The following is a 21091-nucleotide window of genomic DNA, read 5'->3' on the forward strand; positions in this document are numbered from 1 at the left end:
CGGACAGAGCGGGCAATGGAGTCGACTAGATACATGTTTTGATTTTTTTTATACCACGTCGGTTTCAAACATGTATACGGTCCGCCTGATGGAAAGCGGTCACCGTAACCTATGGACGCCTGCAACACAAGGGGTGGCACATGCGCGTTGCCGACCCATTAGAAACTTGTACACTCCTTTTTTGAAAAACCCCATACTGTAGTTCATCGGGAATACCTCGGCAGGGAGCTTATTCGACAGCCGGAGCGTTCGCGGAAGGAAATTCCTCTGAAACCGCACGGTGCGCGACCATTTAGGTTGCAAGGTATGTGGATGAGCGCCCTGTCGATGGCGAGCGTTGCGATGATGAAAAGATGACATCATGTCAAACAAAATTATTAAATGAATAACGATTAAATGATTTATCTAAAACATAAACATTACACTGCCATATTTTGCCAATAACTAATTATAAGAAGAGAACTGGCAGCCAAATTTTAGCAATACTTAACCCTCAGAAATCACACAAGAAAAATTGAAATTGATTGAACAATTAAACAGTTACACTAGATTTTTCAAATCTAAATATATGCGAATATAGTGTGTGATAATGGAATAACTTGTGTTTTTACATGGATAGCGAAACACGAAGAAATTCAGAACGGTTTTTATGAAATTTAATTATTCGCTGTGAATATAAAAATGTTCATAAAATGCTAAACTTGATAAGTAATGGAGCAATAAAGCAATATTTGCGTTGAATATAAAGGAGTTTGAGCTTTTTGTATTCAAAGTCCGTTAGAGAAATATCGATGGAGCGTGTTCCTTACTCAGAAATACCATTTACATTATGTATGCTTTAGCAATGTTCTGATTAAATTGTAGTACGAGTATACTAGAACCCATCGTCATAGTCATAAACGCTCATTTAAGTTATCAAGCCGATAAAGTTCGTTTGTCCCTATCTATCACACTCATAAGCCGGAAAGGGACAAACGAAGTTAATTGGCTTTATAATTTTAGTGAACCTTTATGAATAAAGGGGTGTTCTTATTGATGCTGTGGTGCGTAATACATAGTACATTACGATACAATGCGAAACAAAGGAAGTTTGAAACGAGTGGCCATACATTAAAACATGACCGAAGGGAGTGTTTTAAATCGACACGATAAAATCGTCGTCAATAGAGATTGTCAATGATGTAAACAAACTATTATATAAAATATCAATATTTTAGCACAATTTTATTATTTTAAAGGTGGGAATCATAATGTGAGATGAATTTATTAAATAACACATGGATTTAGTTAGAATGGAGATTAAATACATTTTGACTACAAGGTTTGTTTACAATTTTACATTGTTCACAGATTCTATTAACGGCGTCTTTACAAGACAAGTGTTAACGCACCTTCCATGTGTGCGTGAGCGCCGCCGCGCACACATCGACACGTCACATACGCGGTGCCGCAGCTAGAGGCACTGAAATCGCAAAAAAAATGGATGTTTCATAGAAATGTGCGGCATGACAGTCGTATGTATGAAACAGCCATTTTTCTTTTTGCGATATCAGCATTAGTCCTTTAATAAAACTTGTTTATTATGCAACGTTTAACGCTCAGTGTTGACAACTCGAATTTTGAAAAATAACACATAACGAAGTTTCACTTCCGCACAATTTTTTGTGTGTTGTTTGTTCTAACCAAGACTGCCAGCAAAAAGTTTGCGGAAATAAAATTAGCACGCAAAATATGACAGATGTTTGGAGAAAAGTTACCAGAAAAACAAATTAGAAAAATTCAATCACGAACTTTTTCCTTTACCTGCGTCATAATTTCGTTGAACATTCGACTCAGTGGTTGTTTAAAACAAGACTCAGACTTGAACAGTTAAAACGATGTAATTTAATTTAGGTACGAGTCACCTGTCAAAATTGTGGCGTCCGATTCAGATATTTCAGATTCAATAAATTGTACTATTTTGTAGGTATTCACTAAAGCCTGACCAGTAAATTCGCGAGAAATTAAGAACTATTTTGTTAATATTATACTGAACTGTCACCGCTTACATCAGAATAGCAGCGCCCTCTTGACAATAGTATTTATTTATTTATTTATTTGGATATGAAACAAACGGTCATACAAAAATATTTATACAGTTTCTTTTCTTAATCTAGACCTATAGTTTCCATTTTTTCTTTAACAAATATTTTTAAAAAGCACAATCTACTTAACATGTGGGAGATTTAGTTTTAGTAAACAGTCTTAGCAAAAATTGGTTTTACAAAAATTCAGATATTTAATTATTTTATTTTTTATTTTCTTATTAATAGGTACAATAAGTCTCGATAATGCAAGGATTTTTCAAACAACATTGTAAATTATTGCTATTTACAATATTTTAGTAACGATTTTTATATATTAACTACTTATATTACGATTACAATTGTACACAGCATTACAATAAAAAACATTTTTGCGCTAAATACATTTTTCACAAATGAAAAGGTCGATAATAGTTGAATTTAGTAAATTACAATCAAATGGTAATCAGTTACTTGTATATTTCTGGTCAGACTTTATACGACCTTGTATCAATTAATCTCATTAGTGTATGCAAAATGAATTTGGACCTATGCGAATGTGCGCCAATTACCAATTTTGAAAACCGTTTAATCGTGAAGGTAGTGTCAACAATTTCTGCACTAAATCTAAAAATATGAAAACAGTTTTTAAAAGCCGGCCAAGAGCGTGTCGGGCCACGCTCAGTGTAGGGTTCCGTAGTTTCCCGTATTTTTTTCAAAAACTGTTCAACCTATCAAGTTCAAAATAATTTTCCTAGAAAGTCTTTATAAAGTTCTACGTTTGTGATTTTTTCATATTTTTTAAACTTATGGTTCAAAAGTTACAATATATCACAAAAAACACTCCCCACTGAAAAAAAAACCCACGTAAAGTGGGGAGTGTTGAAAACAAAACACTCCCCACTTTACGTGTTGGGGGTACCCTGATAAAACTTTTTTTTCCATTTTTTATTTTTGCACTTTGTCGGCGTGATTGAAATACATACTGGTACCAAATTTAAGCTTTCTAGTGCTAACGGTCACTGAGATTATCCGCGGACGGACGGACGGACAGACATGGCAAAACTATAAGGGTTCCTAGTTGATTACGGAACCCTAAAAACACACTTCTGGAAAAAAACATTGTTAAATAATATACCAAGAATACATTGCTAAAATCATTCTGGTACCCCATGAATACTGTATTGTATACACAGTGCGCTATACAGAATATACATCATGTTTACATTCTCAACAAGATTAGTTTGTACACGCGTCACCTGGGGCCTATTGCATAACAATTTACAACTTGTGTTACAAGTGGAACTCTCTTTCTTATAAAATGAATTGGAGGGGGACTACCGCTTGTAATATGAGTTGTAAATTGTTATGCAATAGGCACCTGAATGACATGGATGTCTCCGTAAGTCGTTTGCTTGTCAAACACACATTACCCTTTCGTGTTTAGGCACTGGTTCTACCTAGAGCGAGAAAGGGATGAGATAGTCGTTCTTTTGTAAATAAAACCCGGCCCATTTAAATAATTGCCGGGATATCCATAAATAACATACATACATACAATCACGCCTGTATCCCATAAAGGGGTAGGCAGAACACATGAAACTACTAAAGCTTCAGTGCCACTCTTGGCAAATAAGGGGTTGAAAGAAAACGAAACTGTGACATTGCAGTGACAGGTTGCCAGCCTCTCGCCTACGCTACGCCACAATTTAACCCATAAATAATTATACAAGAATTGATCATTTCAGGCGATGTAGTAATAATCATCGATCGCATAAATAAGAAATATTTATTCATTATGAAATATCAACAGAGCAAAAAGGTAAATGTTTACCTATAATGTCAATAACCTGAACCTTTCAACTTTTAACAATTTTTCTTCATAAAAATACTAAAGAAATTAAAGGAATGTTCATGACACGGCGCCGAAAAAAGGTAGAAAATTTGGCCTTTGATGATAGTAAAGAGTATTTGCGCGATTAATATAATTTTACATCTAAATAATATTATTTAATAACCCGTAGATCAAAGATCGCTGGTAAATTACTGGGCTGAATTATCAACTGTAGGCCTAGCACATGATGGCCGCGGGAGTATGTCGCCGCGAGATAGACTACCCGTCCTTATGTCATTAATACAATTAGAAGAAGACGTGGCATCTATCTCGCGGCGACATACTCCCGCGGCCATCATGTGCTAGGCCTACTGAGACGCGTTTATCCACTGGGCCCGGTATTTGGCTTTTTTCCGAAACGCTTAATAAGGATGACGACTACCTACGTAAAAAGAATGGCATTCTGTTTAGTCCATCAGTTAGATCGTCCAAAAATACTGAACACATATTTTCGCTTTTTCTAATTAATGAAAAAATACAAAAATATAGAACGTCAAAGTTCCGGCTTGTGACGTCACTTCTAAGTAAAAAATTTACCTAGGCGTGACGTCACGCGAAACTTCAACGCACTGTTCCGTCGTAATTTTTCGTTTACGAGAAAAAAGAAAAAGTAAGTGTCTAAAATTTTTTGATTATCTAATTGACGGACTAATTAGCTTTTTTTTAGTCGTCTCGCCTGTATTCGCACATTACGACACAAGTGCGAAAAAAGAGGAAATGCGAAACGAGTAGCCATAGATTACGACAACCGAAGGTAATGTTTAAAACCGACACGAGTTACGAATTCCTTCTTCGCACATGTATTGTATGATATTTTTTAGTAAGCACCTTGGTAAGCACTTAAAAGCCCTTTGAAGTTTCGACCGGGCAAGAAATATACCTACTACTTTGCGAACTAGTGCGGGAAAAATTATCCCCTGTAAGTACCTTTGTATTGTGTATTAGGGGATTAATACTTGCGGGTTCGATCGAGCCCCGGCTCGAACCCATGAGTTTTTCGAGACTTAGGGCCGGTTGCATCAAAACCGTTAAAGCGTTCGTTAAATTTTATTGTATGGGAAGTTCCATAGTCGTCTGCTGCGTGACGATGATGTGTCTGTCAAATGTAGTTGATGCAACTGGCCCTTATGTGCAAAATGTCATTTGATTTTCGGTGAAGGAAAATATCGTGAGGAAACGAATTCCAATAAGGCCTTAGTTACCTAGATTGGAAGGTCAGATGGCAGTCGCTTTCGTAACACTAGTGCATAAATCTCTTAGGATTAATTGTCAAAGCGGACCCATAAGCTGCGGCAAATTCCGGGTTAATGCAAGGAAGATGATGTTAATTACCGGATTCTATGTCGAAATCGAACACAGTGTAAAACGCAGCAAGCGTGAAAAGCTCTGGATTGCCCGTTAGCGATGTTATGATAAGATTCTTTAGGAATGAATGAATTTTCTTTGAAATTGGGATTTTCCTTGAGATGTCAAGACAGTTCAGTTCCGTGATTTTGGGAGATTTGGGTCAGTATTTCACATAGTTCTAGTAAAAACAATAGTACATTACATCAGAGGCCGGGAAAATGAGGATTTCCGGCCAAGTGGGTATATACGGCCGAGCTAGCGTGCGAGCGAGGCCGGATAGGGATACGAGGCCGGGAATCCGTTTTCACGCCGAGGCATGTATAGTGCTTTTCTCAAACATACAATGAAATAAAAAAAATGCTTTAAAGGACAATATTTTATAAAAAAAGTTACTTTGCAGGCCTAGGGCTAAAAAATAATATGAAATCCCTTTACAGTCCTCTCGAGTTGTTGCGCCCAAAAAGCGATACTTCCCAGCCCATTTTAAGGAACGTAAAGACAATATTTCATTGCATGTTTGAGAAAATTGATTTTACCATCTTAATCGTCTTCTTTTTATTTTTGTATTGTATGATAAAATATTTCCAACAAAATATTTATTTATTAAACCACATTAAACTTAAATAAAAATTCAATACAATAAATATCATAAACTAGGCAATTAAAAAGAAAACTAAAAATCTAGGTCTAAACAGGGCCCCTGAGGCATAGTGCCCAAGTTGCTGGCAGAATTTCCTCGCTGAATTGTAATACTTATACGTTGAGTGAGGAAGCTGCCAGCTCTTTTGTTTTCTTGATTTTATTGAAATAATTCTATGCTTTAACAACATTTGAATCCGTAATCATTTTAATGCTTGCAAGTTAACGAGCTCATGTCATTAGGCTTACATATCCTGATTCCATCTCTGCAATTGAGTTGCTGGGTAGGTTTACCATACAAATTCAAATTGATACAGCCGTAAGCGAAGCCGCAGTCAGAGATATATATACACTATTGCACCTAAAACCTTGCAAATAAGGCGGAAACTGTATGGATATATTTGACGCGGGGCGTGTTCTACGCAATTATCTCTGTTCTCGAAATGTAATGATATCGTTAACGATATCGCGCGTGCTTAGCCAAGGTGACAATAACACAACCATCAATCACAAAAGTATAAATTGTCTAGAAAAGTCTCAAATAACACACACGCGCGCGCACACACTCATACTATTTTCTTGCATTTATATAAAATTGAACTTTAGTTATAGAGTGAGATATATATAAATACTAGCTTTTGCCCGCGGCTTCGCTCGCGTTAGAAAGAGACATAAAGTAGCCTATGTCACTCTCCATCCCTTCAACTATCTTCACCTAAAAAATCACGTTGATTTGTCGCTCCGTTATGCCGTGAAAGACGGACAAACAAACAGACACACACACTTTCCCATTTATAATATTAGTATATATTTTTTTCAAAATGTCTAAAATATTGTAACTTTACACCTGATTGTAGACGGGAAGAAACTGGCTCTTGAGACACAGAAAGACCTACTTTGAGAGCCAGGGACCAATAATACACGTAACCTTATAATTGCAATTTTTTTTAAATAAATAATTTGTACTGAAGCTTGAGTACTAATCTTTAGTATTTATAAAGATGGATTATTTATGAATCGAAACGGAATACCTGCATTGTAGATTCATCAACTATTTGCTACTCTGACTTGAAAACGGTACCAAAGGTGACGCAGTTCAAATATCTGGGATCACTTATCATCTCTGAGGATGGGAATATAGAAAAGGATGCAGCACATCAAATGAATTTGGGTTGGCAAAAGTGGCGATCGTTGACCGGAGTCTTATGCGACGCTCACATACCGATTCGTACCAAAGGAAAAGTCTAACAGGATGGCGGTAAGACCAGCGCTACTCTACGGATCGAAATGTTGGCCGGTGAACGTAGATAACGTGCAAAAACTTCACACGACGGAGATGAAGATGCTTAGATGGTCGGGAGGAGTCACGCGGCTAGACATAGTCCGAAACGAGTACGTTCGTGGCAGCTTTAAGGTGGCCTCAATACCCGAAAAACTTACAGAAAACTCTAAGGTGGTTTGGGCACGTGATGAGTAGGGATGATGAGTATTTCGTCAAAAGAGCTCTCGACCTGCCGGAGAAAAAGAGAGGCAGAGGCCCTCCGTCAACATGGTGGACCAGCGTGGCCAATCTCCTTAAAACTAATAATTTACCTGATCCGTCTACTGACGACAGAATGTCGTGGCCATCTAATATATTGAAAAACGTCGTACGATACACGTGCCAAAAGGAAATTCGTAACTCGTGTCGATTTAAAACACTCCCATGGTTAATACAATCCTCCAACTGAGACTGAAATCTGGGGGACTGAAATCTTCTCGAGGCTGAGACGTAGGGTTAGAGCCGGCGACGGCGTAGCTTTATTTAACGTTCATTGTACTATGCCTACTTGAAAAATAAATATTTCATTTTCATAGTAGTAGTAGTAGCAACAGTAAAACACTTTTTTAATACAGTTACTCAAAAAGTGCCCGTTTTTTGGCTGTTTAGCGTGCTAGAAGTTGGTTTTTACGCACTAGTGCGTAAAAAGTATGCGTTCCATTTTACGACTACTTACATACCGAGTTGTTTTAATATTAGTCTAGTTTACTAAGACGGAATAACACTATAAAGTTTAGATACTATTAAGTGATTAATGTTTAAAACATTGATATTTCATATGTAATTGTTTATTTTTAGTCACACTAAACATAATTTATAAAATGGTTTATACTTTGAAAAAATGGCTCATAATGAGTCGTGTAAACTATGGGTGTAAACAGTACGAAACGCGTCGTCTGTCATTTAAAGTAGTGGCGTCTTACCAATGTTACCAACTTAATGCAAGCACGTTCAAAAACCTTAGTGTGTTACGCGATTTGTCATAATTATTTTATGTTATTTGCAATACTTTTAGGCATAAATGGTCGATTGAATAAAAATGTAGGTATATATTAAACAATCGTTCCAAATCGTAAATGTTTATGTTTTTATGGCACACAATAAAATAAATAAATTGTGTTGGACGGATAGCAAAATCAAAAATATGAACGCATGTTTAAAAGCTTCAAATATAGGTACGTCAATGTCAATGCGAAAACTGGAAGTTCGGATTGTTTATCGTTTTATTTCGTTGTAGTAGTGTTTTTCGCAACTGTATTAAAAAACGTCGTTCGTCACACGTGCGAGAATGTCATTCTTCACTCGTCCCGAGATTTGCTACTCGCAGTAATGACATACGAAATTCTATTTTCATAAAGCTGTGTGGTGACGGGTTAAGAATTTACCCCTTTCTTCCCGTGGGTGTCGTAGGCGACTATGGGATATGGGTTAAATGGCGTAGGCGAGACTACCTGTTGCAATGTCACAGTTTCGTTTTCTTTCAACCCCTTATAGTTTCATGTGTTCTGCCTACCCCTTTATGGGATACAGGTGTGATTGTATGTATGTATGTATGTAAATACATAAAGCACAGAGGTGAACTTATCGCTTTAGGGGTTGGTATAATTACTACAATTATTGTATTAGTCAGCGCTCGGCAAGGCTAGAACCGTTTAATGAAAAACAGAAGTTTGTGGCAAGGATTTGAATAATTAATTCCGTTCTCTGGAAGGCACGTCTGATTTTACAATGACTTTGCCCCAAAAATCGGCTGGTTCTCGTTCAGCTTACAATAGTGAAATAGAACTGATTTAGTGTATTTATCTTTATTTACATGAACATAGGTAGGTATAGTCAACCAATTGGAACCCTGGGTCACTCTAGAACTATGTCACAGTGACGTTATAAATCAGATTGTAAGAATTCTCTTACTGCTTGTCATTTTGACATGGTTGTAGAGTGGCCTAGGGTTCCAATTGGTTGACTGTACTTGTATTTACTTATATATAAGTAATTGTATAAGAAACTAAGACTAACCTAGCTAATGTCTATAAAATTTTTTAACAAAAAATAAAACCGCCTTCAAAAATAAGCGCGTTACAAAACACGGAGAAACTAAAAAGCAAAAAATAATAAACCTTTGAATTCAGATTTCTTATCGTATTGCAATAATCTAAACATCCAAATTATAAACAAATCAATTATTTTTGCAATCGGTACCAGACCTGTTCGTCGCCTTGCTATTGCCTGTTTGCCCCACCCAACCATACGCAGGCTGGCACCGACTCCAAAAATAATTGATTTGTTTATAATTTGGATGTTTAGATTATTGCAATACGATAAGAAATCTGAATTCAAAGGTTTATTATTTTTTGCTTTTTAGTTTCTCCGTGTTTTGTAACGCGCTTATTTTTGAAGGCGGTTTTATTTTTTGTTAAAAAGTTTATTTATTTGTTGATTTTTAGTGGTTCCTATTGATATTATTAATATGTATCAGTCCGAATACATGTACACTAGTGAAAGAATTATCCTTTAACTCCTAACCATTGAGGAGTTGACCTTCCATCATCAGCTCAGCCACATAAAATTATTACCAACAGGCGTAAATACTGGTTTACCTTTGAAAAATACACTAAAAACATTACATGTGCCTATAACATTTGAAGAGTTCCCTCGATTTCTCCAGGATCCCATCATCAGACCCTGACTTGGTGCCAATGGGACCATCTCGGGGTTATACCCGTTCGATCAAAAAAAAATTTTGAAAATCGGTCCACAATTCTCGGAGATATCGAGGAACATACATACAAAAAAAAAAAAAAACATTCAGTCGAATTGAGAACCTCCTCCTTTTTTGAAGTCGGTTAAAAATTGCTCTAATACGTTCTGCGAGGAAGTCGCCAGCACTTCGGTCACCAGTTACCTCAACCAGACGTTTCGTGATTTCTATGAACAACTTGTTCGCGCTGGGACTCCATGGACCTAGACCTTTTTACGCCAAAAGGTACAAAAAGATATTCTTTGCCAAGACTTTTGTATTTATTACTTTCTGCCGCCCGCTTTGCCAATGTGTCTACACATCAGGGAGCATCCCACACTAACATTCGTCCCATACTCCTAGGAATAGCAAGGACACTCCATCAGAACCGATTGACATTACATGTAATTTAGAAATAAGCGCCAGGTTATGAATAAAAAAAATCTAAAAATAAATACCTTTATTCATTCTTACAAAAAACCGGCCAAGAGCGTGTAGGGTAGGCCGCGCTCAGTGTAGGGTTCCGTAGTTTTTCGTAGTTTTCTCAAAAACTACTGAACCTATCAAGTTCAAAACAATTTTCCTAGAAAGTCTTTATAAAGTTCTACTTTTGTGATTTTTTTCATATTTTTTAAACATATGGTTCAAAAGTTAGAGGGGGGGACGCACTTTTTTTTCCTTTAGGAGCGATTATTTCCGAAAATATTAATATTATCAAAAAACAATCTTAGTAAACCCTTATTCATTTTTAAATACCTATCCAACAATATGTCAGACGACTGGAATGAAAAAAATATTAGCCCCCACTTTACATGTAGGGGGGGGTACCCTAATAAAACATTTTTTTCCATTTTTTATTTTTGCACTTTGTTGGCGTGATTGATATACATATTGGTATCAAATTTCAGTTTTCTAGTGCTTACGGTTACTGAGATTATCCGCGGACGGACAGACAGACATGGCGAAACTATAACGGTTCCTAGTTGACTACGGAACCCTAAAAAAGAAACGAAACAGCATAAATGAAGATCTCGCATTTTGTACACAATTACACATATCTAAAATCACTTACGTGTCACTCAGGACACATCACGCTGAATATAACCACACTGTGTCAAGGGTGATGCACTAAAGAAGAAGTACCTGTAGGTACATTACATAGTTGTGGTGTTCTGTGTGCCAGACATTTTTAATGACGGTGGTTATTTAGATGACGTCGGCGTGCTTCAAAATAATCGTGAGCACGACCAGTGGGTATTCTCCAGAAGTCTGTACCCGTTATCGGTTGCCAAGATTCGTGTTGGAAGTAGTTCATCTTCATGGCGGTGATCTTTCCGTCCACGTACGTGGGGTTGCCGGGTCGCGGTGCGCATGTCTGGTGTTGCACGTGTAATGTCCATCTGAAATAGAAAGGTTCGATTTTCATCTTATGTTTTTAGTTTTCTTCTAATAAGAAAAATAATAGTACATCACGATACTAGTTCGAAAAAAGGAAGTTCGAAACGAGTGGCGATAAATTAAAACACGACCGAAGGGAGTATTTTAAATCTACACGAGTTACGAATTTCCTTTTTGCACTAGTATCGTACGACGTTTTTCAGTACAAATGAGCCTCCGAAGTTTTGACCTGGCATATAATGAACCACTTCTTGCACTAGTGCGTAAAAAAACGCCACCTGTACTGGCCCCGTAGCCGAATGGCATTTCTCCGACGCCAAACGAAAACGAAACGTAGTCCGACTCTGTCGTGCCAATACGCAAGAGCGATAGGGATAGATATCTACTAGCGTTTCGTTTCGTGAGCGTTTCGTGAGCGTTTGTGCCATTCGGCTACGCACCCTGAAAAGACAGTTAGAGCCCTCCCACATCGAGCGTCTAGCGAGCGTTGCATCGGGCCAACTTTACTGTATGACAAAGCGTGACATCGTCCATACGTGGAAAAAGACGCCGTGTGGACGATTTCACGCTTTGCCATACAGTAAAGTTGGCCCGACGCTACGCTCGCGAGACGCTCGATGTAGCGGGGCTAAGATTGTTCCAGACCCTAAATTAAAGCCGTAGCTAACCTTTTTACACTTCAAAGTTATGAAAAAGGGGTATATCGCTTAATATTATTGGTAACATGAACGCTGCCATGAATGGAAGGAATTGGGTTCTGTAACACATGGCACACACTTAGAATTATCATTTACTCATTCATTCTATTCGTGACAGCTCTAGTAAATATTCCATTTTTTTTTTTAAAAAGCCTAATACGCTATATAAATAGTTGACTTACGCCCTAGTGCTGGTGCTATAATGCATGTAAGCATACGCCGTCGAATGCTTGATCAGCTGTCCATTCACGAACACGTATCCATAGTCTCGGAACTGCATGGCGTACGATGTAGTGCCACCTTTAGCCTCAGTAGGAAGATTGTTGAACTGGCCGTCTTCGTGACCGCCTTCGACGTGTTTTACTCTCATCATGCCGTTAGACATTGGAGTCACGGTCCAGGAGCAGCCACTGAAAAAAAAGTTCACTTAGGGCTCATTTAGACGGTACGAGAACTAACATATGAGTTTTATTACATTAAATAAAATAAATAAAATAAATAAATAAATATTATAGGACATTCTTACACAGATTGACTGAGGCCCACGGTAAGCTCAAGAAGGCTTGTGTTGTGGGTACTCAGAACATATATAAATACTTATATACATAGAAAACATCCATGACTCAGGAACAAATATCTGTGTTCATCACACAAATAAATGCCCTTACCGGGATTCGAACCCGGGGCCGCGGCGCAGCAGGCAGGGTCGCTACCGACTGCGCCAGACCGGTTGTCAAAAATAAACAAGTAAATATAGGACATTTTTTGCACAGATTGACTGAGCCCCACGGTAAGCTCAAGAAGGCTTGTATTGTGGGTATAGATAACGATATATATAAATATACCAAAACATATATACATAGAAAATATCCATGACTCAGGAACAAATCTGTGCTCATCACACAAATAAATGCCCTTGCCGGGATTCGAACCGGGGACCGCGGCTTAGCAGGCAGGGTCACTACCCGCTAGGCCAGACCGGTCGACGAACATTGCGGTATTTGATGGCTGGGCAAGATTTTATGTAACCTCAACAGCCCGCAATGTAACTAAAATCGCAGGCGAGTTCGCACGCCGTCTAAATCGTGCCTTAACACTTTCGAAACCGGGCTCTACGCGGCGCTACGACATTTTCGCTACATACGGGGAAACCCATGTAATCGGCTACGCTTCTACGAGCGGTGTGCCCGACAGTCGGGTTCTTGGTAGCGAAAGTGTTAATTATTTTATGAAATAATTATTACAAAAAAAGTACAGTTCATCAAAAGTTTCAATCATGGAGATGCGAATAACCCCCTTATTTATAAACGTACACTTAAGTTATCAAGCCGATAAATTGTTTTAATAAATTTTAAAATTTATTTTCACTTTCATTTTCAAGACGTCGGAAAAAGACAAGCGAAGTTTATCGGTTTGATAACTTTAGTGTTCTATTTATCACACCAATACGTCAGAAAGGGACAAACAAACTTTATTAGCTTGATAACTTTAGACCACAGAGAACCTCCTATAGAGCGCCAATATTGTAAATTTTGTGCGTGCTACAAATCACCACTATCACCAGTGCTTGGGGCGCGAGGAGCGGGAGGGGAATGTGTTTAGCGCGCTGCGATTGGTCATTTCAAGGACGGCAGGCAGTCGCGCCAGATGTAAAGGATGTCTATAGGGGTTGGTCTGTGCTTTAGAGTAACGCTTATGAATAAGGGGGTAAGAATTCCACAACATTTTAAAATGTATTCTATTGTTTATTGCTTATTAATTTCAATAAGGACATACCTGAAATCCGGTGTAAAAATGAAGTGTGGCTGGTTGGCGCTGGGGTGTTTTGGCACATCGATATGCTGACCCTGCGGCATCCAATACGCGTATTCACCAACTGCGGACGGCTGCAGCGCGAATGCAGTCTTTCCGAATAATACGCTGCAATTATAAATTGAAACAGATATCATACACGAAAAAAAAATACAAGGCCCACTGGTGTCCGAGCCGGGAATCGAACCCGGGTCTTCAGCTTCACCACTAGACCATCCGCCCGCCTAAGCTGCAATTGTTCATACACTGAGAGAAAATACAACCAGTTTTCATGTTCGTTCAACAAGTTTTTTGGTTAAAATAGCGCCTACGTGCTCTTTGGTTCAAACAACAAGCTACTTGTCATTTGAATCGGCAATATATTTGAATCAACAAGTCGATTTTATAAAAACAACCTGACACATATTGTTTTAAACATACGTTTTCAAACGGATAAACCGCAACAAGTCGAACTTGTTAAATTCACAATGAAAATTTCTCTCAGTGTAAAAAAACATGATTAGTTGCATTGGGGTAATACCGAAAGTCACATAAAAATGTTCATTAGGCTTGTGTCGTTCACGAACTATGAACTGTTGCTTCGAAAATACCCATCAATGACCGAAATAGGAGAAGCTGAGAATCGGTCTTTGCTCATTTAGTTAGTAAGGATCGAACGCGAGCGGTTTGGATCAAGAACATGTGTGACTGCGAAGGAGCGAGAGCTATTAGCAGAGCACCAAAAAAAAGTCAAGTTTTCATATTAAACTTCGGTTACTTACAACCTTTCGGTCCGGAATGTTACTATCTGTTGACTATTCATATCATTTTGACACTATTTGGTCCCATTCGTTCTGATCTTTCCGACCGCAGTGGTCACTGGTCTGTCTGAACTAAATGAGCAAAAGACCTAAAAGAGCGAACTAGTTCGTGGGAGCGATTGAACGAGATCGGAGCGCTCCGATCAACGAACGAAACGGCACAAGCCTAGCACTCATGCGTTGCCGACCTTTGAGAACCATAAATAAATAAATATTATAGGACATTCTTACACAGATTGACAGAGTCCCACGGTAAGCTCAAGAAGGCTTGTGTGGTACTCAGATAACGATATATATATTATACAAATACTTATTAGTAAACATCCATGACTCAGGAACCAGGTAAGGGCATGTGTCTGTGCTCATCACACAAATACATGCCCTTACCTGGATTCGAACCCGGTACGAGGCTTAGCAGGCAGGGTCACTACCAATTACGCCAGATTGAAAAACTTACCCATGATTCAATTTGACAATCGAGAACCTCCCAATACCGCCGTCGCGCAGGACGCCAGGTTGAACGCCGTGCGACGTAAACGCGAAGCGTCCGAAGAAATTCTCTCTCACTAGTGCCTGGGTCGGAGTGTATGTGTGCGTTGCATGGAAGTCAGATAATATCATCTTTCCCCTGACACAGTCGATGAGTCTTGCATCTGGGAGTTCTTTGTCGTCGCCTGAAATGTTTGATTTGTTATTGTTGTAACAACATCGTGAGGAAAATGGACTAATCCAATAAAGCCTAGACCCTTCGGGTTAGAAGGTCAGGTGGCAGTCGAACGGAAGCGGACCCCAGGCTCCCATGAGCCGTGACAAATTCCGGGATAACGCAAGGAGGATGATGATGTTGTAGAAAATTTCACATCACCCATTCGTAAGGGTACCTACTTTTCTTCCCTGTTAAGAGGGAGCTAAGTTGCACTTTTCTGTTGCCAGTATAAAATAATAACGCAACAAAAAGTGTATTTATTAAACATAGTCTATGAAAAAATGTGTATTAAGTAAGTAGTATTTTTTTCATCACACCCGCACTTTAAATATGCTATTGCACGCAGGCGAAGCGTGAGTTATAGAAAAATCGTTCTCCCAAGGGAATAATGATTAAATTTCTATTGATCTATTGACATATTTTTTACATTGCGAGTGTGATAAAAACCTTTGTGTAACTCGGGGAGTATGAATATTACAAACTCGAGTCTTAAAAAATCAAAAAGCCGTCGCGATTTAACTTACTCTCGTTAGTAATATTCAACTTCGTCCCCTTGTTGCACAATGTACTATTACAGCAGCGATAATTCATAAGTATTTTGGAATTTCGTCATAGAGAGTTAAAGAGACTATATGTGCTGTGTCAAAATTATTAACACCTTGCTTGTTTCCCTCACTGCAAAATTGCAGTGTCATTTTTTTTAAGCTTTCGAGTCTTGAAACCCTCGCAACGTTCTGGATTTCACTTATATTTAAAACCGCTCATAGCACGAGCGGTTACAACAACTTTGTCTCTTTCGATTTAAACTTTGTATTGTAATAATTCTATTTTCTAATTATTATAAATTGTCAAATCTTTCAAATCAAAATTGAATAAGGCCCACTTGCACCAACCACTCAACTCAGGGTTAGTGGACTGTCATTTCAAATTCCGTATAAAATTGTTGGTTAACCCTCGGATTAACCCACAATTTTCGTTGGTGCAAGTGGCCCTAAGTGGCTTAAGGATATGAAGAATAGATTCATGAATTTTTACCTGTTCTGAGTCTGTTCCTACGTAACTCCGGGAGATATCCATGCACTCCAAAAAGGTGCGCGGTCAAGATCACGAACGAAGCTAAGCGAAGCAGCCCCATCCTTGTATCAAGAAGAACTGAAGAAAACATTACCCGTACAACATTTTATACGCAAAATATGACTCATGTTGATAAGATTTTCTTGCATTCCTACAGGTTTTCCCGAGCTATTGTACGTTTTCCTGGTCCGATTAAATACCAAACGATCTTTACAAATAGTAATTTTAGTCCCAACGCGTCAAGACTCAAATTGCAGATCTTGCAATCGACCATAGTTATTAAGCTAGTTCCATTCAATTACATCTCCACATTTCCGAGATCAAAAACAACTAAACATGACTCTAATACATTGAGCATAAAACCGTGACTACATATTTTTGCTCGTCTAAGTCTGTAGATATAACTGAACGCGATTGATACATAGAGGAATAAGTAAAGGAAGAGTTGTAAATCCAAACATCAGTAGATTATGGTAAATGTGAGTTATTTGTATACTTGTATAGGCATAGTTATAGTGACATCTAGCGACAATCACGCGTCAACTAGCGTAAATTATCAGTACTGCTACTTGTCAATAGATGTCGCTACGAACGAAGAGTCTAATGCTAACCAATTTTTAGTTAACTAATAATTACAATAGTAATCAGTATTCTGTTTTCAATTCCTTCTGCTTGTAATATAATTTGTAAACTGTTCTAATATTATTTTTGGCAGACGAGACACAGTTGCCACCTAGTATCGAGTAGTGGTAGTATAATTCACGCTATTTGACGCGTGATTGTCGCTAGATGTCACTTAACTATGCCTATACAAATAACCCGCATTTACTGATGTATAGAGTTACAACTCTTCCCCATACTTATTCCTCTATGGACTAATAAAACGTCTTGAATGAAGTTAATTTTTTCTCGGTGATAGAAGTTGTATTCAGCAATCTTCAGATTTAGCAAGAGATACTTTAGCGGGTCATGTATAAGGTAAGGTATAGCTTGTCAGTTATTGCACTATGGTCATGTGCAAAAAGTGTAGTAATGGACAGATATGTGACCGCGTGGGTTATCCGCAGTCCGGTGGAGTTGCCCGGACGCAATTGATAAAGATGTTGTTATGATTGCTTTGAAGATACTGAACTTATTTTTAAACTAAGGAAAAATAAAGAATAACAACAGGAGCACTCGATTTTGATACTTAATTCATTGGTTTGATATTGCTTGGACGGCTTTTTAGGGCGCCATTAAATAAATGTGATATCAGTGACAACAGTGACAATTTTGCGACAAACAAAAAACTTTAATTTTGACACTGATATTAGATCTATCATCGAAATTATTCGAGATATGATAAGACGAAGGTCTTTTATAAAAGTCTTAAATTTTTATAAGCAATATTCGATTATTAAAGTTTTAGGTTTGACATACATACATACATACAGTTTATAGGACGTTCTTACACAGACAGAGTTTAGTTATGATTTTAGACTAAATTGTTTATAATTTTAGTAGATATATACCTATCTATTTATATGCAATATAAATTGAATAACAACTCTCTTTAGGAATCTATAAATATCACAAAATACACGTCTTTATTCGACCTATTATGAGTATTTTTGTTTTTCAATACGTAACATATGGCTTATTGACAATAGGTATTTCTTTAAAATATTTAAATGCTTTGGTGTTACAAAATAACACACACGGATACACAGCTCTATGATGTCGGCCAGTTTCGTAATTCTATCCGTACAGTCAACAACACAGCTGTTAATAATACAACGTGCCAAAAATCTGTATGCACACCTTAATGTACAGTCAACAGAGTTCTGTACACACATTTTTGGCACTTTGTATCCACAGATGTGTTGCTGACTGTACAATTAAGAGAAATTAACTCGCAGTATTTCGGTACAATGCAACGCGTTTCAACTCGTGCATTGCAACTGTCAGCAGTAAACCGAGTTGCAACCTAATTACAAACATTTGGTCGCGCGGCTATATGATACTCGTACTATGCGCCAAACTTGAAACACTAAGTAAACTAGAATAGTTTTTAACTGAGGCTCTTACACAAGTTTGAAACGTTTTAAAATACTATTAAATTAACACGGTGCTTTATTGCGTGTTGTAATAAAATTCATTCAACGCTAAATTCGACTTATACCTACATATTATTTAGGCAATTATAGACTAGTGTATTTTTACGCACTTACATACAAACATTTCAGTAACGAGTTTAGACGCGCAGTGAGTGGGTCACGCACGTTTATTTGATAACTTGATAAGTCAAGCGTTAATTTTATAACTTGATAAGTTACATTCATTTCATAACTTGATAAGTCAATATCGTTTATTTTATAACTTGATAAAACACATTTATTTGATAACTTGATAAGTCAAGCGTACAGTGTTGACACGCAGTATCGTATCAAAGTTATATCTCTAGCCTTATGCGTGTCGTCCTTCGTCGTCGTTCGGAATGAAAGAAAATTTAATTACTGAGATCTCAACATCAAGACTTAGACCATTTCGCGCTAAGGTGAAAAACAAAGACGATATTCGGTGTCTAATATCAAATGGAAGGTACTCATGATGGGCAGTTAACTTTGCAATATCACGGTGAGGTAGATATTCATTGTTATTATTTAACAGGTCGTTTGAATTGTTATTGTTAAGTATTTGTTTTTAGAAATCAATACTGGACAATTATATGAAATGTTATATTTTATTTCTTATTGTGCAAGAGATTTGTGGCATAAGTTGCTAACGTTGCTATTATGTTAATGTATTTATTTAGTTACTGTTTAGCCTATGTATTAAAATAAGTATTTTGGTGGGCGGTATGTTAAACCTTTTGTAGTTATCTATCAAATGAACGTCTTTGGTGTATCTTTATAAAAATATAAAGATGTCAGTCATTAAAGTCATGTTTTAAATAAACACGCATTTCTTTCTACAAATCTAATTTATTCTTAATAATAGAATAAACAATAACATTATTTATAAATGAGAATTTATCAAAAACAAACAGATAAAATGTATGTGTTTGTCTATTTGTCCGTCTTTCACGACAAAACGCAGCGACGAATTGACGTGATTTTTTAAGTGGAGATAGTTGAAAGAATAGAAAGTGACATACTAGGTTACTTTTTGACTCTTTCTAACTCCCCACTTGGTGGACGTTTGTATGTAAAAGCAGTAGAAATATTTAAAAGAAAGTTATTCAAAATCGGAAAGGCGTGCGACTTATACGAGAAACCTTCTGCTGCAAATCCGTAGTCGGATAAAAATATTAACACAATTCGTATTATTTAAAACAAATTCATTCGAACCACGTCCGCAGTAAGGACCATTAGGGGGTCATTTGTGTGCCGCGAATCTAAAGGCAGGGACGTGACGTGGTTTCCCACATTTGATACCTTTTTTAATTTTTAAAAAGGCATTTTTATATCACCAGTCTATAGTGAATACATGATTGTAATACGAAACGGAAAATGAGACGAAATCGTGTCAAAATGTCTATGACATTTTCTTTTATAAGTTCCATGCGATTTTACGAAAAATAAGTTTACTGATTAGTACTTATTAGTATAAATTCTTTACAGTCGACCATAAACTAGCTGTATCAGTAGAAAACAGCGCGAAAACAAATGTTTCTAATGGATTCATTTCTTTGTATCTTTTCAAAAAAATAGATTATTCGCATTTTCAATTATCAAAGACAATAACAATAATTTAAGTACTTACATCGGTTACATTTCATTCAAGTGTCAAAAGCTCTACGTGTTGGCTTCGCCACGACTCCCAAAGATCAGGAACACCTTGATGGTTTCCGAGATGGAAAAGACATACAATTCAAGTACAATTAAATTAAAATAATACTCGTTATTGAACACCTTGATAAAATGGTCATGCATTTTCAGAATTTGTGTCCGCCCATTTAGCGTAAGTTCTGTTGTTAACAAAAATTAACGCGCTGTCATTTTTGTGACGACCACTAAGCATAAAATCTGTCTAATAATTTCCTTTTTTCACATTTTGAATGTAGATTGTCGCTTAAAGTTTATGTAATTAGCACAAAAACAATATTTTCATTTGAATTTCATGCTTAATTATCGTCACTGACAATTAGTTAATTTTTGTTAACAACTGACGCTAATTGGGGCGCAAAATACAGAATAAAGAAGTAACACAAACAGCAGGCGGTCTTAAGTACTAAGGTACAGAAATAATTTATTGAAACACTGATTCGATTTCAGACAATATTTTTTTTCACGCGTGTCTGAAAAAAAAGTTGCAACAATATAAAATCAGTCAACGAAGCATTTCTAAAGTATAACTAAACCCGCATATAAAACTTTGTGAGAAGTTTTCAAAAGTTATGCACCTTTTAGGGAAGATATTTTCTAAAAGTTATGCACCGTTATGAAGATATTTTCGCTCTACTAAATATGAAACGAGAACCGCAAAGGTTTTTCAGAGAAGGGAAATGCAAAAGAAACTTTGTTACAAAATATAGTTACAAAGTAGTCTGTTTATTATTGCTGGACTTTTAGCAATTTTGTTTAGTTTTTATTTTACTAATCATAAAAATGGTTTATTTTA

At 37.1% G+C, this 21091-nt stretch overlaps 1 protein-coding gene across 1 annotated transcript; it reads right to left on the minus strand.

Annotated features, from left to right (window-relative positions):
* Positions 1-10884: 10884 nt before the first annotated feature.
* On the minus strand, positions 10885-16557 carry LOC125228242. Its single transcript, XM_048132737.1, has 5 exons — positions 16451-16557; positions 15167-15383; positions 13874-14017; positions 12280-12507; positions 10885-11401 (listed from the first exon to the last, which is right to left on the minus strand). Exons 1-5 carry the CDS (start codon positions 16548-16550, stop codon positions 11191-11193), a joined length of 900 nt encoding a protein of 299 aa, XP_047988694.1. The 5' UTR covers positions 16551-16557; the 3' UTR covers positions 10885-11190.
* Between the last annotated feature and the right edge of the window lie 4534 nt (positions 16558-21091).

The sequence above is a fragment of the Leguminivora glycinivorella genome, chromosome 7 (assembly GCF_023078275.1).
Source record: "Leguminivora glycinivorella isolate SPB_JAAS2020 chromosome 7, LegGlyc_1.1, whole genome shotgun sequence".
Classification (NCBI taxonomy): Eukaryota; Metazoa; Arthropoda; class Insecta; order Lepidoptera; family Tortricidae; genus Leguminivora; species Leguminivora glycinivorella.